At 55.1% G+C, this 21,969-nt stretch overlaps 2 protein-coding genes and 2 long non-coding RNA genes across 14 annotated transcripts in view; 3 read left to right on the top strand and 1 right to left on the bottom strand.

Annotated features, from left to right (window-relative positions):
- The first annotated feature begins 4,191 nt into the window (after positions 1-4,191).
- On the top strand, positions 4,192-9,128 carry LOC134164668 (uncharacterized). Its single transcript, XR_009965210.1, has 3 exons — positions 4,192-4,526; positions 8,785-8,849; positions 9,027-9,128. It is a non-coding gene; the product is annotated as an uncharacterized LOC134164668 (long non-coding RNA).
- Positions 9,129-10,844: 1,716 nt separating this feature from the next.
- Positions 10,845-11,861, top strand: LOC134164667 (interferon alpha-inducible protein 27-like protein 2). Its single transcript, XM_062620721.1, has 2 exons — positions 10,845-11,190; positions 11,599-11,861. The coding sequence occupies exons 1-2, from the start codon at positions 11,115-11,117 to the stop codon at positions 11,772-11,774; spliced, it is 252 nt and encodes an 83-aa protein (XP_062476705.1). The 5' UTR covers positions 10,845-11,114; the 3' UTR covers positions 11,775-11,861.
- A 415-nt stretch (positions 11,862-12,276) lies between these two features.
- Positions 12,277-16,565, top strand: LOC134164666 (uncharacterized). Its single transcript, XR_009965209.1, has 2 exons — positions 12,277-13,880; positions 13,926-16,565. It is a non-coding gene; the product is annotated as an uncharacterized LOC134164666 (long non-coding RNA).
- ZMYM4 (zinc finger MYM-type containing 4) overlaps positions 15,310-21,969 on the bottom strand; it is a 36,446-nt gene continuing 29,786 nt past the window's right edge. For 10 of the 11 annotated variants that reach the window (XM_062620715.1, XM_062620709.1, XM_062620711.1 and 7 more), the window contains 5 exons: positions 21,431-21,582; positions 20,084-20,195; positions 18,776-19,024; positions 18,541-18,670; positions 15,310-17,118 (listed from right to left, as the gene is read on the bottom strand). In XM_062620715.1, coding sequence (XP_062476699.1) covers positions 16,911-17,118; positions 18,541-18,670; positions 18,776-19,024; positions 20,084-20,195; positions 21,431-21,582 — 851 coding nt within the window. In that variant the 3' untranslated portion in view covers positions 15,310-16,910. Of the gene's footprint in view, positions 17,119-18,540; positions 18,671-18,775; positions 19,025-20,083; positions 20,196-21,430; positions 21,583-21,969 lie in introns of those variants that run through there. The other variant, XM_062620716.1, reaches the window with a different exon arrangement.

Here is a 21,969-nt window from a genome sequence, read left to right as displayed (position 1 = left end):
CTTGGCTGCTTTTGGAGTGTAGAGGAGGGGGAAACGCTATGGTCACACTCCTTTTCTTGCAGGTAGGAGAGGGGTTTGTAGCTTGTACTCACTGGGAGTGTTGATGACCTGGTGCCTGTTCAGGTGTGAAAAGCTGACCTGTCTGTGGTAATTGGCTGGGCTAGGAGACCCCCTCCTGCAGCACGCTCTCCTCCTGGGTACCAGAGCCTGGGTACCCACCTTTGGTACCTGTGGTTAATATCTGGCTTAATTCCAAAGCTGTGAGATGTTGTTCAGTGGCGCCAGCAGCTTCTGTTGGTCGCCAGGCCGTCCGTGAGTGTGGACATTAACCATATCTCAGTTCTGAAATGCTATATACCAGGGGGGTTGGGTTTGGGGGGTGGTTCTTAAGATTTGCACAACCCAGGCTAACAGAGGTTGATATCTTCAGTCCCCAGCAGCTGGCTGCTCCCTCTGGCTGGCAGTAGCAGCCTTATGAAGAGCCCTTTGTGCTCCTAACAACGTGCTGGTGTCCTTTAGTTGGTGGAAAAGGGAACTGTGCCCAAGGGCATCCCATGGTGAGTGCCAGCACCAAGGGACCATGTCTCTGCTGCCTGGGCTCTGGGAGGCAGGTGTGTGACCATCCTGGCTCCTTTATTTCACTGTGCTGCTGTGGACTGCAGAAATCAGCCTCTCGCTGGCATGAAGGATGCCACTACTCTGTGGATGGGTGGGCAGTTTATTGCCTTTGTGTTTAAAAACTGGAAACTTGTTTCATTGGCTTTGAGCTATGAAAGCCGAAAGGCTGTAAGTTCCTCAGTTGTATATTGCTGCACTACTGACGTGTTGAGCTAGATTAAACACTCTTGAATGAGGGGGAATGTTCCCTCGTTGAATGTAGTCATGGCTGCTGCTGTTTGTTTGCCTGGGCACTGGGCTGCCTTCCTCAGGCACCAGCACTGGAGCCTGCAGCTCTCCTGAGGACTGAGGCTGTGCAATTGTCTCTCTCTTGCCTGCGTCACAGCCAGGGCCACCCTCAGCCTTGTCTGTGTCACAGCAGCTGCTGCTCCAAGCCAGGCTTCCCCTTCCCAGGCGGCTCCTGCACCCGCTTTCCCTATGGCTCCTTCCCTCTGAGCCCACCTGGGCCCACGCAGGGGATGGCTGAGGCCAGGATGCTCCCCATGGAAAGGGGCACAGCCCAGGGCTGGCTCCGTACAGTGGCTGCTTAACTGTTGGGTGATGCCACCCTCTGATGCGTGTCCCTTCATTTGGGTGTCGGATGAACAAACTACAACAAAATGAGGGTTTGGAAGCTGCAGGGATTGGCCCTGGGCCTGGGAGCGGTTTGTGCTGTTGGAGCTGTTGGGCTCTCACTGATTCTGGTCCTTGGGGCTTGTACTCTTGAGCCTCTTGCTCCTTCCCATCCTGGGGATGTCTCTGTGCAGGCCAGGGCTGGCTGTGCTGGTGATCGCTGCAGGGAGCAGTGCCCTTGCCGGAGTGCAGGGCATGCTTCCCAGTTTCCTGTTACGGAGGAGGGAATTAAAACCTGTTACCACCACCACCACCACCTTTGTTCAGCTGAGCTTTTCTTCCTGCTTGCGCTTCCCTGTGGGTAATAGTTGTTGGGTTGTGGTGCTTTAGCTGGCAGCCCTGCGGGGGAAGGCTGGGGTTTGGGGAGCTGTGCCATTCCCTCTGCACGGAGCGGCTCGGTTAGGGTCAGTGAGGGTGATGGGATGACTTCCTCACTCGGTAGTCATCTGTCATCACCCAGCGCAGGTCTGTGACAGAGCACAGTGCAAGGCTTGGGGCTCCCATTGTGTTCCCTGGTGCTGCAGTGCTTTTCCTCGCTCCACATCTTAACCCTCAGGGCCGAGTACTGCTCGAGGGCTGCAGGAAACAGGGAATACTCCAGCGACTGCACCCTGGCCTGTGGGAGCGTGAGGACCTGGGAAGCTGCTGGAGGCAAGGAGATGTTCCAGGCTGACGTCACCAACTTCTGGTCCAATGTAGGAGCCCCTTGACCCTGAGACTGGAGCAGCCTGTTCAGTGCACCATTAACAGACCTCTCCCAAGGCAGGCCCACATAGGCCTTACCTTGGAAGGAATCCCTTGGCACCCTCTCCCTGTGGCATCGCTGACAGTGCTGCTGGCTCATTACGAGCGCCATGAGCGGGGCTGACCTTGCTGGGGAAGGTTTCTGCATTGCTATGCACGATGATTTCACAATTAGCGACGCTGGCTACAAGTTCCCCACGTGTGGAAGTTAAAAGCTGAGGCGTCAGATGAGCCCCCAGCTTCACTTGGGATTTTCTCTTATTCCAGCGCCGGTTGAGGACACTTGAGGCAAATCCAGTGTAGTTTAGAGTTTGCTCTTAAATCTTTTCCTTGTGCTGGGGGGGCTGCCCAGCCTGAGCTCGGGTTTAGCAGTGGTGTTGGTTGCAGCGTTGCTTGGCTCGAGGCTGAAAGTCATCCTTTATAACCAAGCGTTTCTCGCAGGTAACCGGGGCAGGCGCTGTGCTGCGCTGCGCCTGCAGCTGCGGGACGGCTCCTGGGAGCGCCGGGCTCCGTGTGTGAGAGCTGGGGGCTCCCCCTCGCCCTTGGGGACAAGGCTTTGCCTTTGCTCCGGCTCTGGAGCCCGGTGGCGCTCCGGGACCAGCGCAGCGAGCGGGGCTGCCAAGAGCTCCCCTGACACAGAGCCAAGCGTGCGGCAGCCCCGTGCTGGAGGCACTGCTCGGTGCCGAGGTGCGTGCTGCAGCCCCGGTGCTTGTGTCCTGAGCACCCACGAGGTGCGTGCTGCAGCCCCTCTGTTTGCCTGCCCCTGCTTTAGCACAACCGTAATTAGCTCCTGCTGCTCGAAGTCGCCTTTCAGCCCGAGGGCTCCTGCCCCTGGTGTCCTGCTGAGCGCGTACGGAGCCTCCTGACCCGCTGCGGGCCGTTTCCTGACACCAAGGCAGGGTCCGACCGTGGATTTCACTGGAAACGAAACCAGCAGCAGCAGCAGCAGGGCTCAAGCTGCCCGCACACCTGGGGTAACTGCACCTCATGCAGCAGAGGAGCATTTATTTGCTGTCCTTGAAGGAGACGGAGGTGGCCGCCCAGCTGTCCCTGTGCCTGGCTGCTGTAGCACCACGGCAGCCAGAAGGGACCTGATGGCACCGTGGGACATGGATATTTCAGAGGGAGGAGGAGACTCACCTTGAGAGCCGCCCTTCTGTCCACTGCGCATCTCACGTGGTCCTCGGGTTGTGCTGGAGCCCTTGGAGTTCACGCTGCTCAATGTCACCTGAGGATGTAAGAAGCCAAATCCGCCGGGCTCCCATCCTGCCCCCAGCAGCTGCCTTCAGATTAAGCCACCACAACCCTCCCGGGGCTTCAAACAGCTCCTGCTGGATTGGGGTGGGTGCCGCTTGCACCAGCCCCAGGGCAGCACAGGGAGAGAGGGTTTCTCACTGCCCCAAGGGCAAAGAACTGCTCCTGCCTTCAGCAGCGTCACCTCCCCGAGGTGGGCTCTGGCTCTGGCTCTGGTCTGGAGCCTCAGAGCACCCCCAGGCTGCTCCTCTGGGGCGTTTGGTGGCAGGAGCTTCACAGCTCGAGAAGCTGCGGCCATGGTGCCCGTGGCCGCGGCAGCAGCTCCAGGACGCTGCCCCGGTGTCTGGTGCTCAGCGGCCCAGGGAAGGGGGCACAAGGATGCGGTGGGTTCAGCGCTCTCCTCTCTCCACGCACGTTCTCCCCTTTCTGCTCCCGCTGTCCTTGCTCCTCGTGTGAATTTGGCACCGCTCCCCAGCACCTTCCTGTCATCAGGATCCCCTCAATTGCTGCTGCTTCACCTCCTCCCGCCGGGCTCCCCCCAGCCCCAGCGCTGACGGGAGCTCCCCCACCTCACCTGGGGTGACAACGACTGAGAGCCCTGTGCTGATGGATGTGGGCGCTGCAGGGATGCCGGTGGCTCCTGGGGGCACCGCTGGCACCCAGCACGGCCCCCATGACTGCGGGAGCTGCCCCAGGAGCGGCCGGGGTTTGGCTGGAGGAGTGCCCTGTGCCGCCTCATCCTGCCGAAGCAGGGCCCTGAGGGGTCTCAGGTTGCGATGTGGGCGCTGCGGAGCAGGCCCGCGGCCGCCATCGCCCTCCATCCATCCCTCCAAGGGTCCGTCCATCCGCACAGGGCCCCGTGAGTCCGTCTTTCCATTGTTCAATCTCTTTTCCACACTCGGTGCCAAAGCCTCCCCGCTTGCTCCCGCACGCGCCAGTATATTTAGCTGCCTCTAAGCCTCTACCTTCCCTTATATAGGAGAGGCCAAACGAATTTCGCACTCTCATTATTAATAGCCCGAGAGGAGCTCTGAGGCGGCCAAAAATAGCAGGCAAACAGAGCGCACCCGGCGTGGGGAGGGCGCCGCGGAGCCGCCGGGACCGCCGCGGGAGGGACGCCGCTGCTTGTCCTGGCTTTTCCCTTTGGGAACCACTCTAAGGTGTCTCCCAGCCTCCTGCCCCCGCTGCAGCCCCGAGCCGCTGACCCCCCTCGCCCCGCCGGCTCTCTGCAGGCAGAGGTAGGCTGGGTGGGAGCCTGGGGACAGCGGGGGTACCCCTGGAACCCCGGGCTTTGCTGCTCTGGATGCTAAACCCGCTGCCCCACGGGTGCTGGGGACGCCAGCCCGGGGATGCCCGTCCCTGTGCGGCGGCCCTCGGCTGGGGGAGCCCCTGAGGCTGCAGCAGTGACAGGTTTCACCCTCCCGAGTGCTGGGCCCAGCTCTGCCCATGGCACTGCTCCAGGACCCCCGCCGTGGCGCAGGGGACACGGGCAGGCAGCGGGGGCCGGGTTCTGCGCGCTGGTGACAGCCGGGTCCAGCAGGGAGATGGGTGCTCAGCAGGGAGATGGGTGCTCAGCAGGGAGATGGGTGCTCAGCAGGGCTCACCCGGGCAGCATCCCCGGAGCCGGGCACACCACGAGCCACGCGCTGGGGCACCGAGGCCGGGATGGGGCGTGCGAGGAGCGGTCTGCGGGGTGCCCAGCGAGCGGGGGGTCCTCACCTGCACCCGGAGGCATCCGCATCCCAGGCAGGGGCTGCCTTAAATCCCTCCCTCCTTCCCTCCCTCCCTGGCGAGGAACTTCTCCCGCTGAACTGAGGATGCTGCAAGCTCCTGCGGACGAGCCGGAGCAGTCCTGTGGCAAAGTCAAGGCGAGCGGGGGAGCAGCGCGCTGGAGCCGGGTGTCCCCGCAGCCGCAGCCGGGCGATGTCACCTCCAGCACCGTGAGTGACCGTGCGGGGCGTGCGGGGGGCAGCGGGGACCTCCCCGCCGGCAGCGTTTAACCTTCAGCGAGCCCCGAGCGGGCTGGGGCTGCCGCTGCCGCCCGGCTCCTGCCTGCAGCTCGGGGTGGGCAGGGAGGGGACCGGGGCCGCTGGGGTGAGCGCAGCTCCGGGCCAGCCCCGGAGGAGGAGTGAGGGCAGCAGCGAAGTCTGCGGGGCTGGGGGCACCCCCGGCAGGTCCTGGCAGCGAGTGCTGGGTGCTCGTGTCCGCGGGCAGCGGGGCAGAGCCTGGCCCATCTCCCGTGGGTCATCCCCTGCAGTGGGGCTCGGCCACACAAAGCAGGGGCAGCCCATGCCAGTGGGATGGGGCAGGAAGAGGAGCCCAACTCCCGGGCATCCCAGCATCGTGGGTTGGACACAGGCAAGGAGAAGCCTGAGCACCATGGCCGGGTGCACCAGGGCTCCACGGGCCATGTGCAGCACCGGGCAATGCCTGCAGGCAAAGGGGCACAGCACAGGCAGGGTCCAGGGTGCTCCCCAGGCACCCTCCATCAGTGCTCCCCTTGCACCCACCTCCCTACTCCTCGCTGGGCCTTGCGGTGCTGCTTTGAGCGGCTGCCGCAGTGGGTTCGCTGGGGATGGATGAGCCGGGGGGAGCCGCTCGGGGGGGCAGCGCTGAACAGGGAAACTTGGAAAGGCCCCTGCGAGGCAGCGACCGCAGAGCACGGCGCTGGGGGGAGCAGGGGGAGAAGCTGCTTCCTTTTATAGACAGGTTGGGGCTGTTGGGTGCTGTGCAGGCTCCCGGGTGCCACCACAGCCAGCCCCAGGCAGCACCCCCGGCTCCTCTGCCTGCCCCCTGCAAGAGCAAGGGCCCCTGGTGCCCACCAGCGCCCTGCCCGGAGCCCCTGGGGGTGCAGGAGGGAGCAGGGGCACAGAGGAGCTGCGGGAGAGCCTCTGCTTGGGGCTGTGTCTGCAGCCGATAAGGGCAGCGCTGGGGCTGGGGGCTGCAGAGGGGCTTGTGCTGGTGACAGGGAATGGCTGGGCACGGGGGAGGTGGTGGGGGGCTGTGGGGCAGGGCAGGGGCGGCCCGGGCTGGGGGCGATGGGCACCCTGGATGCAGCAAATGTCCCGTTTGCTGGGTGCAGCCCAAGGTCACCAGGGGAGCCCGGCCGAGGGGTGCTCGGGGCCGTGCGCTGTGGGGACCCCCGTGAGCACTGGTACCTGCAGCTCTGCCATCCTGGGAGGCTGCCCAAGGTCAGCCGGGGCCCATGGAGCTGCTCCCCTCGGACAGGCTCTGCCCCTGCGCCAGGGACTTGGGTCCTGGGAGCTGCATCTCCAGGGGGGGCCCAGTGCCAGGTCCCTGTGTGGGAGGCCCTGGGGTGCTGCAGGAGCATCCCTGCGTCTGGGGCTGTGCTGGCAGCAGCCCTGTGCCCCATGGGGATGTCTGGGGGCTCCGGGGCCCACGGAGCAGCGTCTCTGCTGCCTGTGGGTGCTGTGAGCGTGCACTTGGCACCCACAGGCTTCTTGCAGGGAGCTCCAGCACGTGTGGCCGCAGCTCCCGGCGCTGAGTCACGGCCACGGTGTGTCCCTGCCGGGGTCCTGCTCCCCAGGCTGCGAGGGGACAGGCCTGGGAACCGCCATGGCACCGCTCCAGCCAGGGGCATAGGGGTGGGAAGGGCGCTCGGGACAGGGAGGCCGCAGTGGGATCAGGACTGATGGGGGGCAGAGCATGGCTGGGCTGTGGTGATGCTCGTGCCCTCCATTGCCCTGCCCTGGGCACTGTGCTGGGGCTGGGGAGCCCTCCCGCAGCCCCAATAGGGTCTGAAGCCCCTGAGGTCTCAGCTGAGCCTCCCATGGGCGATGGCACTTCCAGCCTCCCCTGCGCAGAGCTGCAGCATGGGAAGAGGGTGCCGGGTGCCCCCAGTGCTGGCCTCAGAGGCACTGAGATGCACCCACTGCTCTGGTGCATGGGCTGGAGGACAGGGTGGTGTGGGGGGTCCTGGGGGTGCTGCAGGGCACGGGGGGTGCAGCTGGAGCATCCTGACCCAGCACCGCAGCCGCAGTGGGGACCCTGCCAAGATCCAGGGCCGATGGGGTCCCACGTCTGCGGGCTCACAGGACACAGCCCCATCTCAGTAGTGCCCCAGTGCCTGAGACCTGAGCCTCGGACACATCCTGGAGCACCCCAGCACCCGTGAAGGGCAGCCACCGCCCTGCAGTGGGTGCATCGCCAGCCTGAGCATCCTCCGGCCGGTGCGGAAGCCGCATCCCAGGCACGTGCGTTGGCCGCGGCCTTGTCCTGCTCCCCAGACGCGCAGCTCCCCCTGCTCCAGGGGGCAGTGCCACCACCAAGGGGGGATGCCCCCGGGGGCCGGAGATGCTTCACCACAGCCGCCGGCTCCTTCCAGTGTCCCGTCACCCGGAGCCGATGGTGCCCATCAGCCCCATGCTGCCCACCTCTCCCTCCCAACCCTACATACTTCTTCATATGCCCATATGGAGTCGGCCGGCGTTATGGAATGTTAAGAAGTATGTATCTTTGGGCTGGGACCCCCGCACCGGGTCCTTCCCCACCAGCACCGCCAGCACCGGCCTCCGGAGAGACGATGCATCCCTGGGGCTGGTCAAAAGGAACCAGATCAACTTGCAACTGGATTTGGTCCCCTTCAACCAGCTGCAGCGGCGCATGAGCCACGGCACCGCTGCCCCCTTGCTGAACCCGGCCCGCGGGGGGGGGTGACTGCAAGCCCCGCGGCCCCGTCCCATGGTGGGGTCCAGGGGGTGGAGGGGTCCCTGTGGGGGCAGCGCTGGGGTCCGGCCGCTGCGGACGGGGCAAACGCAGCTCCGCTGGCTCCGGTCCCGTCCCCGCCCCGCTCCAGGGCCGGGACCCGGGAGCGGGGCTGGGAACTGGGGAAACCGAAACCCGGTCCCTGGGAATTCGCTGTGTGACGTCAGGCGCGGCCCCATCCCCGGCCCCATCCCCTGCCCCATCCCCTGCCCCATCCCCTGCCCCATCCCCTGCCCCATCCCCAGCCCCATCCCCTGCCCCAACCCCTGCCCCATCCCCGGCCCCATCCCCTGCCCCATCCCCTGCCCCATCCCCTGCCCCATCCCCGGCCCCATCCCCTGCCCCATCCCCTGCCCCATCCCCTGCCCCATCCCCTGCCCCATCCCCATCCCCATCCCCTGCGGGATCCCTCGCCTGCCCCAACGCCGGATCCCCTGCCCCATCCCCTGCCCCATCCCCTGCCCCATCCCCAGCCCCATCCCCGGCCCCATCCCCTGCCCCATCCCCGGCCCCCCTGCCCCATCCCCTGCCCCATCCCCAGCCCCATCCCCAGCCCCATCCCCGGCCCCATCCCCGGCCCCATCCCCGGCCTCGGCGGCGCAGGGGCAGGGCCGTGGCGCTGGGACCCCGCGATGGGAACGAAACCCCCTTGTGGGGAGGGGGGGATGAACAAAAGCTGTGGCTGCTCCCCCCACTGGGCTGGGCCCCAGCGGCTGGGGGGAGGCTCCTGCGGGGCGGGGCGGGGGGCGGGGGCCCCGTTTGCTGCCTTAGGAAGGAGCTCTTTGTTCTCGCTCCCCGCAGCACCGAGCTCGGCCCCGCTCTCGCTCCAGCCATGGGTGAGCTGCGCGCGGGGGCAGCGCAGGGGGGCTCAGGGGTGGGCGAGTGGGGTCTCGTGGGGCCGGGGGGGGACAGGGATGCTCCGGTGGGCAGGGTTGCGGGGTCCCAGGGGTGCGGGAGCCCCTGGTATTGCTGCCAGCCCGGCGGATTGACCGCCCTCAATATCTCTGTTCCAGACCTTGTTGGCCCTGCCGTCGGGGCGGCCGTGGGGATGGGTAAGGCACCGGAGGCGCGGGGATGGGCGCTGCTGCGTGGAAATGCGTCACTTCCCTGCTGCTCTGCACACACAGACCCCTCTTGGGGGGGGGGGGGGGGTGCTGCCCCTTCCCCTTGGCCTGTCCCAGGGAGCCCGTGGATGCCCCAGGAAGGGAGGTTTGGCCACGGGACCCTGCACCGCTTTGGGCTGCCCCGGCGGAGCGGGAGCTCTGCCTCCAGCACCCCTCGCTTCAGGGCTGGGGGACACAGGAGTGAATCGGGGCTGGGGACAAGCGGGTGCCTGTGGGAGGTCATCACTGCTGCTCTCCCACGCAGGGCTCTCCGTGGCTGTGTCCGTGGCCCTGTGGGCTCTGGGCTTCACCCCAGCCGGAATCGCAGCCAGATCCCTGGCCGCCAGGCTGATGTCTGTCACTGCCATAGCCAGCGGCGGCGGTGTGTCTGCCAGGAGCCTGGTGGCCGTATTGCAGTCGCTTGGTGAGTGCTCCTGGTGCGGTGCTGGAGGGCAGCCAGGGCTGGTTTGGCTTCCCCGGGTGGTACCAGCTGCGTGGGGAGGGCTTGGGGCTGCCACAGGAGTGGGGGGACCTGGGGTCCCATCAGCTCGGGGTGCCCGTCGCTGCCCCACTGGTTGTGCTGGCCATGGGGACGCTGGATGGGGAGGTCTGGGGGCCTCCTCCAAGCGATGGGGCACAGTGGAGACCCCACGCCGTGGCTTGGGGGGGGCTCAGGCTGACTTCTCCTCCTCTTTCTCAGGGGCAGGAGGACTCCCCATGTCCGTGAAGACTGCGCTGTCAGCCCTGGGAGCTGTCATCGGGGCTATCGCATTCTGAGCCCCCGCATGCCCACCGGGACCCTGACGATGCCTGCCGGGAGCCGCCCCCACCCGTCCCCACGCTGCGACCCCCTGCATCTCTCCCGTTCCGCTGTACCGGCTGGGTCTGACCCCCGAATAAAGGCCCCCAGCGCACAGCTCCGCCGCCTCCACCTGGGCGTGACTCTGAGCGGGGACGGCCCCGGGGCGGGACGGGAAGGACCCGGCTCCAGCCCCGGCCCCATTTTGGGACTGGCGGGCAGGGAGGCATCATGGCGGGAGGTACGGCTGAGGGACACCCCGCGGTGCTTCCCTTCTCCCTTCTCCCTTCTCCCATCTCCCTTCTCGCTTCTCCCATCTCCCTTCTCGCATCTCCCATCTCCCTTCTCGCGTCTCCCATCTCCCCCTTCCCAGTCCTGCCACTGGCCTCACCGCTGGTATCAGCCCGTTCTGAGGGCAGCTGAAGGGGGGAAGAGGCGGGCTGGGGGCAGCTGCAGCTGCCTGCCCTCCCCTGCCCTCCCCATGCCTTCCCCTTTAGCCGCGGTGAGTAAACTGACGGGAGCAGTCATTGGAGCTGCAGCTGGAGCAGGTGAGGGGCAGGCGTCAGAGGACCCACGCTCGGGGTCGCTGCCCAGCCCCATCCCCGGGCTGGCAGCAGGGGATGGGGTCAGGCTGGGGTGGGGGCTGCTGCGAGGGATGGGGCAGCACCGGCCTGTGCCTGGAAACCAGCCTGCACTCGCTGCCGCAGCGCTGCCGGGCCTCGCCTCACCGCCCTTTGCCTCCCTCTGCCCCCCTTTGCTCTCCTCTCTCCTCTCATAGAATCAGCTACGTTGGAAAAGATCTTTCAGCTCATCCAGTCCAACCCAGCACTGCCAAGGCCACCACTAACCCGTGGCACTGAGGGCCTCGTCCACATGGGTTTTGACCACTTCCAGGGGGGGTGACTCCACCACTGCCCTGGGCAGCCTGAGCACGCTCTCCCTCCCCAGTCCCTCTCCTCTGTCCTCCCTGAGGGTTGGGTGTCCCTGCACCTCGTGCCCCTACTCCCCACCCTGACACCTCTGTGCTTTCTGGGGGGCCGGATCCGTGGTGCTGGTGGCAGGAGGAGATGCGCTCACCGAGGCCACGCTAAGCCTGCCGTGTCCTGCCTGCAGGAGTGGTGCTCATTGGCATCCCGGTGGCCGTCGGTGCGCTGGGCTTTACGTCAGCCGGCATCGCCGCCGGCTCCATTGCTGCCAAAATGATGTCAGCAGCTGCCATAGCCAACGGCGGGGGGGTGGCTGCCGGCAGCACCGTGGCCGTGCTGCAGTCCATCGGTGAGTGGGGAGGGCAGGGGACCTGCGCTGGGCTCACGGCAGGGGTACGCGCTCGGGTTGTTGTAGAGCCGCAGCCGACCTTCAGCCCGTCGCCGGTGTGAAATCACCCAGAACCGTGGGGAAGGGATGAGCCCAGGAGGTGGTGGGAAGAGTCGGGACATGCTGGGTAGGGCACCAAGGCTGAGCACTCGGGGCTGTGCTGTAGGCATCTGCTCTTCTGGCAAGAGTAGTTCATCAACGGCGCTGGCCAGAGCCAGAGAGGGGCAGCAGAAAGGGGCTGGTTGCCCTCATGGAGCTGTGTGCGCTCCATAGTCCAGAGGGGTCCTTGGTTATCTCTGCCCTGTGCTGGGTCCCTCAGTGGGCAGCATCAATGCTCTTGGAGCATCACACCTCGTTGTGTGTTTGCAGGAGCTGCAGGTTTGCCTCTTGCTGCCAAAATTGGGCTGACAACTATCCTGGGGCCATCAGGGGCAGCAATTGGTGCCACCTTGTCCAGGGGGAAGGAGAAGCCTCCAGGTGATGAAAACGAAGACAGCCAAAACAGCGATGACGAGGATTCTGATGGCATGGCAGGCACTGGGTAGCCCCCAGAGGCCCCAGAGACTTGCCCACCCTCATACGAGCTGTGGCTAAGCTTGAGCAGTGAAACCAATAAAGGTGATGTGCAGGCAGGGGTGTTGTGGTGGTTGGTGTGTGGTTGGTATCCCGGTACCCATCAAGTGCCTCAGGATGTGCAGGGGTCCAGGCACAGATTCCAGCTGCACTTCCTCCCCCAGACGGCTGTAGGTAGGTGTGTTATAAACTGTTTAATACACACAGTGGGGGTGATGGACGGCAGACTGGGCTGACACGTGCTGTGTCCTGTGCTGTGCCCCACGCGCGCGTGAGCGAGGTTCTCGATGGCAACCAGCTGGTTTCAGTGGCTCTTCTCTGGAGTTAATTACCTGAGACAAGCACCAGTCAGGAGGTGGCCACAGCATTGCCCCACTGCTTCTGCCCTTCACACACCATCGTCCTTCATTGTACTTCCAATTTTGCCTTATTTTTTTTTCCCTAAAAACCACACCCCCCCCTCAAATCTCTGCTTTTAAGCTCGGATTCCATCATGATGCAGGAAATGAGGATGTACTCTTTTATTAAGGTTAAAGGTTTTTAATCACTTTTCCAGAATACAGATACGATTCAAACAAAAACTATTTTTGGGGTCTCCATAATTCACTTATTAATACCATACATTGAACTCTATAAACTCTCATATAAGAAAAAGTCTTTTTCTTTTTTTTAATATAGGTTATGATGCACTGGTGACCTATTTAAATCTTTTGAAGTAACACTTTGCAGTTATATAGCACCTTTCATCACGGGGCTGCAAAGCATCCGACAGAATTTAGCCTCATAATGCCCAAACGAGGTAGGAAAGTCTGGCCAATTTACAGAGGGGTACAACCGAGGTACAGACTGGCAAGGGACGGAACATGAGGCTTCACTGGTACAACGGGAGTGAAGTGCCCGCTGGCCCCTGGGCTGTAGGATGAGTTGGTGGCTTAACTGGGGAGAAAGAAGTCATCACCCACACCCTCCTCTCAAAGGCAGCAGCCGGGCTCCCAGCAGGTCAAGGCAGCCTCTCCAAAGGTCTGGCTTTTTGTGTTTCAGGTGTAGAAGAGTCAACAGAGAGTCCAAGGCTCATAGGGCTAAGTCCCCTAGGTGTGCTGCTTGTTGGCGTGCCTGATAGCTGGCTATGAACCACAGAATTAACCTTGCTGTGGCTAAAGTGGTTGTTGCAGCCTCCCCATCCCTAAGTCTGAACAGCAGGAAGCTGGGCTGGATTTGTGTTAATGTGCACTCAGGATGCATTCTGAGATCTGGTGTTTGATGCTTTGTTTAGCTGGACTGTTTAACTGAGACAAACTCCCTTCTCCCTGTAAGCAGGCGATAATCTCAGCTATTTCAGGGTTTATTTCTTTAACAAAAAACATACCTCTGCTGAAAAACCATCAGCTTAGTGAATGTGATGTCCAATGGACATGAAGTTCTGCAGCTAGAGGAGTCCAAGATACCCAAGTTCCTTTGAGCCTTTCTGACTTTACAAACCATCCCAAACTCTACAACTCTCCCTTGGCCAGAGCTAGCACTCAGCTCTGTTAGGAATGTTCAAAACAGATGACATGTGGAAGCAAAAAGGGGAGAACCCGTTGTGCTGATGGAAGCAAAACTCCAACCTAGACAGTGAGCACGGTGCTGGTGGGTTGAGAAGAGCATTGTATGGATTTTAAAGACGAGCATTTGTTCTGCTTGCTTGTTTTTAAGGCAACAGTGAAACTTGCTCAAGGGACTGAGAAGAGTTACTGAGACTGTTACCAAAACCTGAAGACTTTATTGCACATTCAGAGTCCCTTCTGTGCCCCTGGCACTAAACCAGCACCGGTGGAGTCTCGCCGCTGCGGGAGCACACCCTGGGGAAACACGAAATGAGCCTTTGCTGCTGTTTCATTTCAAGTCTCTGAGGAGGTGACTGCCAGAGAAATCCAGGGGTTTCTTTTAGACAGTGGTTGGCAGAGTAATTTGTAAGGTAATTCAATCTGCACTTAATTCTGTGGTGTTCAGCATGCGCCGTTTCCTCTTCTAGTCAACCGAAGGCAGGAGAGAGCAGCAGGTTTGCAGCGAGCACCTCTCGCAGGGAGAACTGCCAGGTCATAGAACCATAGAATAGAATCATAGTAGTTAGGGATGGAAAGGAAACAGCCACATTCCAGAAGCACTTTAAACAAAGATCTCTGCAAAAATCCAAAGAGCCAGCACTGAGAACACGCGTGGTGAGGAGTAACGTGGCATACCCGCTGCCAGGCTCCCAAACCGGGCTGCAGAGCTGTGCCATGAAGGGGTTAAACATGTGTCTTGCAGTGGGACAGCACAGAGGTAGAAACCCTGTTAGCAGGAAGCATCCTCTTCAATTCTTCTTTCTTGTTTCTCTGTCCACCCTGAGATTACAGCCTGATTTGCTCCTTAAAAGAGTATTTCAAATAATAAATGCTGTTGCATGGTCAGGAAATGATTGGGATCTATTGATTATGAACAACTTAAGTGCTCAGAACTTTGATCCTATGTGCAAAAATCTATTAATAATGTTAATCCTTCAAGGTAATCCGGCCTGTAAATCAGTGTGAACTCCAGCCAGGCTGACCAGCAATTCCTCAAGAGGCAAAAATAGCCCAAGCACACCCTGGGCAACAAACACCGTGGCCAAAGGGCCTCCGAGCAGAAGGTATCTGACCAGGGAAATGAAACTGAAACTATTCCTTCTGCTAATCGTATCACTGAACTGAACTGAACCCCTTCTCAGCTCAGAGCCATGACATAAAAGCAGTTAGCACAATGCTTTGCTTTCAACCAGTCAAGCTTAAAAGTTATTTATCTTTTCTTGCTGAGAGAGCATGAAAGGCAAATGTCTTTCATTCCAAGTACCTGGAAAAAATTGATGTACGTGAAAGTGCTCATAGAGAAGAAAGAGTGAGGGACTTCAGAGGAAGAAAATGAGTAAGTTTCTCATAAGATACAAATATGCTACTTCATGGGAATATTTCTGTTAATGTCTAGTAAGTGAAAACTCAGATGTGGTATTGCTTTTTAGGCAATCTCAACACAACCAACGCCTGCCCCCCCCCCCCCCCCCAACAGCTTATCCTAACTGCTCCCTTGCTTATTCCCTGGAAGGGAGGAATGTCAGGGAAGGAGGGAGTGAGAAATCAGCCAAAGGGATGCCCAAGAAGTACGGAATTCCCAGATCCCTTCCCTCTCCTACTGCCAAGGTTCGTGTGCAACAAACACAGCTCAGACTTCTTCAGTGCCCTACAGACATGCCAACTAATCCTTCCACAATGATTTGGTTTTCCCTGAAACGTTCTATCAGCCATTCCAATCCAAAACACTGTGCCTGCTATTTCGCTATTTAACTCTGGGGAGGGACAGGTTAGTGTTCATGGAACAAGACACGAGCCTGCAGGAGCATCCCTGAGCTCCAAGAGCTTGGGTAGTTCACTGGCAGGGTATGTATTATGGACTGCTAGGCCAGGACGTGGAGAAAGCAGCATCTTTGATCAGAAATGACAGACACAGATGGGCTTTGATCAGACAGAATCAGGGGCAGGTTTACTTTTCACATAGTTTTCTGTATTAAAAAATACATCAGTGAAATCTGTTACAGGCAGGGACAGGACTACCGAGTACACGACGTCAATAGACTACTTTCTGATTTTATTTTTTGTTAAATTACTTCTGTTACTGCTAAAAAAATAATTAAAAAACCAAACAAAACCAAACAAAAAAAAAAAAAGGAAACAGAATTCAAGGCTGTTGATTTTCATCTCTTGAAATTTTAGTGACAAGATCAAATATCAGACCCCTGTTACAGAAGATGACCGGAGCTACATCAAAACCATACAATTCTCTTCTTTAAAAATAGTTTGGGTTTCCAGTGAATTTGTGACCACTGGTCACCAGAAACACACATCTATAGCTTGAGAAAAGGGGAGCTACAGACAGTATCTGATAATGTCCTGTCCTTCAAACACAACGTGGGAGCTTTTCTCTTCCAAAAGACGCAGTAACAGCCAAGCCTTAAAAAAATCTCTTTTGATTTCCAACACTATGACTAAATCTCTTTGGGTGGGGTGGGAAAAAAACACACATGGTAATTTTCTACCACAGTTCAGTTGTCAAAAGTAATACTGCATCCTTTGCACAACACTGCACGCGTTGCAAAGGCGGAAAGAGTGAGCGTATCTTCCATTTGAAATGACAAGGCCCTCCAGATTTGCCTTATAAAATAACCAAAACCATTGGAGTAGGGAGAGAGGAGAAAGGAAAGCTGCCTTAAGGGAAAAACAATTTCCGCGCACCACAGTATTTGCTAGATTATATCAACAGACTGCAGAGCTACTGGGCTAGGGAAGGGATTTCTGCACATACCCCAGGACAGTCACTCTCCTGTACATACCCCAGAAATGTTCATCCCGTAACATGATCCCTCTGAAGTTGGACCTACAGCACCTCTTCCGCATCGAAGACCAAACAGAGCTAAGAGTTGGAATTGGCCTGGACCGAGAGCTAGATTCTGGCATCGTGTGACCCATTTAACAGCAGCCAGACAGTTGTCCCTTTAGACAGCCAGTGGCTTCTGCCTTCCTACCGCTTGATCCCAGTTTCCAAAGGAAAACAACTATAAAAGCATGTGTAGGTGTATTTATAATGGGAGGTGTCTGCCTGAGCACCACCACTTCCTCTCCTGGCCTCGTGAAGAGCTCTAGGAGCTCCACGCGTTCTTTGGCAGCAAGGACTGCCAGCCACCAGGCTGAGAAGTCACGTGAGCCACAGTCTAGCTCTCCATGCCCAACATTGTTATGGTAGGTTTCACACAACCCTTTTCCTTTAAAATATCTCACAACTGTTTTAAATCCTGAACAGATAAAGGATTTATGCACCACTCAAAATAGGTTAGTTCATCTGGAATTTGTTCAGAGGATTTAGCGGTGCCACAGGATGTTGGGTTTTGCAGCTTACACAGCTTGCTTCCTTCCAGTTCCAGTTTGTACATCCACTGTGATTCAAAATATGCCTGTAGGTGACATTATCTTGGCTTTTTTTGATACACATTTTCCAAAGGCTGGACGTATTCACAGTTTGGTGCTTCTGGTGTGTAGTCAAAGGAAAATACCCCACCTCAGTTAGTCTGATAACTCAATATCAGAGTCCTCTGATTTGACTTTGGCAAGTTCTTCGTGTACCTCCCTCACCATAAGAATACGTGTTAACATGATGTCCAAGGTTCCTGGGTCTATTGGCAATGTGGAATACCACATGGGGCTATTGGGTACACAGGAGCGCTCAGGTTGAAGGTAAAATACATCGCTTCTCTGCTTCACACTTTCAGAACTGTCAACATAAAGAAAGCAGGAGCACGTTATCGAAAGGCAGCATCAACAGTCCTGCTCACAAAAACGTGCAGGGGAGACAGCAAAGAAAATGAAAGTTACACTGAGATGATGACACTAATCTGAACAGCCTAATTAAAATCTCCTTGTTAGTGACTTGGCTTCCCCCTTCTATGCAGGGAACAGTTAAGTGTTTCCAGGTCACTTAGCATTAGAAACAAAGAAAATTATAGAGACTCCTTGACAGATGTGGTTCTTCAATGACAGTATCATACAATTAATGGTACTAGCATCTTGATATGATTGATAGATGCATTTGACAGTCAATCTCTGAACAAAAGGGGTTCTAGTTTTCCAGAACTGCTGTGCAATTCCACACAGGGAATTTTCAAGAGCTAGTAAAACTAAATCCTAGCTGGCCTGCTCATGGTGAGGAATGGTAAGCCCATCTGCTTGAAAGACTGGCTCTGAGGCAGCTTTCAGGCTCTGGTAGGAAGACACAAAACCCTCTAGAACAAGGATCCCTCCTGCCTGGTTTTGGAATATTCATGTTAAAACAGCAAAGTGAATTTTTACTGCTGCTTGCACCACTGCAGGGGCTCAGCTGTAATATATGAGGAGCATGATAATGCCCAAGGACAGCCCAAGGACAGCTAAGAGTTTCTAATGATATGCAAGTGAAGCCAAGGGAGATAAGAAGAGGGAGACAAAGAGTCGGGACAGCTGCTATGCACATCTTTCCTAAGTAATGGAACTATCTGTAGTAAGCTCAGTAGGTGCATTTTTGATGGTGATTTATTTAAATTTTAGTTGACACTAATGAGATGCTGTTTCATTTTTCATGTGTATTTTCTTTGAAAAGAGAAGAACATCATATTCCACCTGCTCAATGATCTATTGGAAGTTTATACAGAAGGAGGCGACTCCTATCTATGTCCTTGCTATACAGTCTTCTTTCTAACTTCTAAATACAAGTTAATCTCACATTTCAGCAGGTAAAAGCTATCAATCAGCAGTTTTACCTAATTCACACTTTTCCTACCCTCTTTCACATGATGGCAGGATATTAGTTAGAATCATCTCAAAAGAAGGATCCTGTATGGGAATTAAAGGATGTAAGAATGCCACGGTCACTGTAGTAATGCCCTCCATTTACATTTATACCCAGTGGATGGGTAAAGAGGCATTTAAAGAACACATCCCTCTCTAACTCTACTCTTGACTCAATACCAGTAACAAATACTCCTGAGTCTAACAGCAGTGCTGATGCTGGAAGTGCTATCACCATGATTCCATTCACACTGAGAGACCAGGAACTGCAGAGAGGAACCCACAGCACAGGCACAAAAGTTCTGAGTGGGACCTTTGCCCAAATGCCTGTTCTAATCTATACACAGATCAAAAATCAGGTTGTGTCACTTACCATTTTGATAAGTAAAATTCATAAAGTCGGACTGGACATCGCAGGGGATTATCCGAATTTTCAGCCATTTCCACTGCTGCTGGAATCTCCTCATCTTCACTGCGTTTCCTTTTGCCTACAGATAATTTATCTGGATACACAAAAAGGGCATCACAGAAGTTCAGTGAAAAACAGCACCTTAAAAAAAAAAAGGAACAGACAATGCAAATATAATTGCCAAAACAGAGGCACCCACCTGATTCTACCTCTTGTTTTTGAAAGGGTGGGAAAAAACGTAAATATGTCATCTTAGTATTATACTTCAGAGTTCGGGTGCGCCTCATAACATGGGCAAAGGACAGTTTCAGGTGCTCACTGACATTCTTTAACTGGAAGTATTTGGTGTTGAAGAACAGAAGCGTGTTCAATAAGACAATAGGGGAATATGCACCCAGCTGTTTACATTCCCACAAGTGTTCCTCTTCAATTCTTGAGAACATATAACCTAGAAACAGTGGGCAAAGAAAAAAGAAGAGTGTTATTTATGCAGTTTTAGGCTGTCCCTACATTCAGTTATAAATGAACAGCTTTTACAGGCTGTGTCTAATCTAGAAGATTTTCAGGCTTTTTCCCAAAGCAATGGAAACATCATATATGAGCAGGGTGGGAAGGCAGAAATGAGTACAATTGAGGAGGCAGATTTTGCCAGAGATGCATGTAAGTCCTCTTTCAGCTAATCTTCTACCTTAATGAACTGCAAATTCAGAGCTATCATAAACAATTGTTAATACCAATAAACCCAAGAACACTGCATGCACAAACATAAGAGGGAGCATGGAGAACCGCATGAACTTCCAATACCTGAAGAATGGAGATAAGGCTATAAAGGAAGATTGCAGACACCAGCAGAATCTCACTAAGTTCTGCTTTCACTGTATTAAATCACAGTCAGCCAACTGCAAAAATGTATAATTCCTAAGATGTGGAGCATGACTTTAAATTGTACCATCTTTATATACAAATAGACCATTGTGATTATCGTAAGTCAGTTAGGAAAAGGACATATGGGGGGTTAGAAGACATTTGTACTGAAAAAATCCCAAGTCCCAGCACTGTATGCAGCACTCTGTGAGTAACTGGATTATTTCTGTACTAAAGAAAAAGTTCATTTTCTAAATGGATACACGTATGGAATTGCCAACATCACTCAAGTTTCACTGGTACTCTGAAAAAAGATCTTACATACTAATAGAGCTGGTGTCCAACTTGATAAACTGCATGGACCATAAAACTTGAGGGAAGAGAAGAACTAGCATGTTGACTACCAGAATGGAAAGCTTTTCTTTCAATGGAGTTGAGAGATTGATCAAAGGCAGAGATACAGTTAAGTGTGGTCCATGACTGGTAGAGACAGACATGAAATCCATGATGCTAGTCTACCACAAACAAGTACATGGTGGACGAAGAGGAGACTATGGTGAATGCTGCTTCATGGCACTGAGAAAATATTAGTTTATCATAAGGCTTTGTCATGCAGCTACACAAAACAAAATAATTGTCCTACCATTTGGAAGAATTGTAGGTTCCCAGATTTTCAAAAGTTTTGTAAGTTCAATCATAAACCTGGAATAGGGCTCGGTAAAAATGTTATCTATTCTACCATTCTCAAACAGGTACTACAAGAGAAAAAAAGGAAGACATACAGTTTGCGATTATATATAACATTGCAGAGAAGATACAGGACATCAGAGTCTTTTCCTTTCTTATGTCCCAATGTCTCATGGTCCAAAAACCTTTACTGAAGTCTTCAGTGAGATATCAACTCAAACTTTCTACAGGGACAGGGACCTCCCCAGTATGAAATGAGAGATCTGAGCAAGAATTATTGCTAATATTCCAAGCTCTAGAGCTCTATTCTGAAAAATCATCACCCTCTGTTAAATACTCTTGAAAAAAGTCTGTCTAGAAAACCCAGAAGAGTTACTGAGTATTTATGTGTTGAAAAGAGCTTCACATGCTACCACCTCCTGACAACAGACACAGGCAGAGCGCTAGGCTGCTGAAACAGCTCAACTTACAGCATCAAGACAAAGCCCCTTAAACTCTTGTCAGGCAGCATTTAAAAGAAGTTTTCTACAAGTCAGGAGTTTGTATCAATAAATACATCAAAACTGGAACACAAAAACACTGCTGATCCTCCCAGACCTTATTAATGCCTAGTCAAACGATAGGTTTTACAGCAGAAGTAGCTTTTGAGTTCTCATTTCCAAATAAGTGTTCAAGGAAAGGAACAGGCAGACTATTTTAAAAACAAAGCCACTAACAGAAAACTACTGAATACTGAGTTTTTAACAGAAGTTAATATTATACTAGGTTTGTCCTGCAACTGTTTCAAGGCAGGCAGTAAGGACTTAGCAGATGACCTTCAGCATTCATTAATTTCAGTGCACTTATTCCCATTGTACTTTTTCTTTATTTTGTCAACACAGCAGGTACCTGTCTGGCCACTGAAGGAGCTCAGTCTTTGCTGAGTAACCTCTTCCTTGCATGTTAGAGAGCAACTCTTTGAGATCTAACATTCCATCATAAAGCAAGTATTTCTGAGGAGCAAATCTTTCCTATACATGAAAAACGATCAAAAAGATACCAAGTCTAAAGATTTGTGCCTAGGTAGAAACACCTTGCCCTCCATGCCACATTCCTCCCAAGTATAGAAGAAGCCTGTTCATTTTGAACATAAAAAGGTCCAGAAAAATTAGTCCAACGTGGGATTAAGACAAGAATAAAGCACAAAAACGATACATTCTTGCCTCCTCTACAAAAAACAAGCAGCTACATGGGACTATGAATATAAAGCATAAATAACCAGGGCAAGTTCTGCATGTTCCCAGCAATACCCTAATTGAGTTACCTGCTGAATTCCAAGGCACAAGTATAAGATGCTGTCAGGATCATATTTTTCTCCATTTGGTCTCCGCACCTCTTGAATAAACTGGCACAAGCCAAAACTCAGCTCAGCAAAAGTGCATGAGAGAATGTCCTCCTTGAGCTTCACAGGGCGAACTGTGGCCAAGAAAGTGGTTAGAAAAATTAACTTAATTCAAAGGTTAAATCTTCACACATTTCTTATTATTTGTTGTAGGAACTATTAAATCTTCTATAGTATAGAACTATTAAATCTCCTATCTTGTACCTTGTATGAGTAAACTTGTGAACTATTTCCTATCTGCGGGTTAACAACTTAATGAGGATTTGGCCAATAAAAGCCAAACCACCTGCATGTGCAACCAGCACAAACACTACAAGTGACTTACAAGGCTGCAGGTATTTAAAGCTGAAGTCAGGCAGTGTGCTAAACCCAAAGACGCAGCGTGGCAATGACTGCATGCACATGAGGCTGGCAGCGGAGGGTTAATAAGTAGGTTTCACCTCCGCAGCTGGACTCAGGGG

The sequence above is a fragment of the Pezoporus occidentalis genome, unplaced genomic scaffold, assembly GCF_034315485.1.
Source record: "Pezoporus occidentalis ecotype Australia unplaced genomic scaffold, CSIRO_AGI_Poc_V1 ctg223, whole genome shotgun sequence".
In the NCBI taxonomy this organism is placed as follows: Eukaryota; Metazoa; Chordata; class Aves; order Psittaciformes; family Psittacidae; genus Pezoporus; species Pezoporus occidentalis.
The sequence above is the reverse complement of the archived record's forward strand: the minus strand, read 5'-3'. Positions and strand labels throughout refer to the sequence as shown.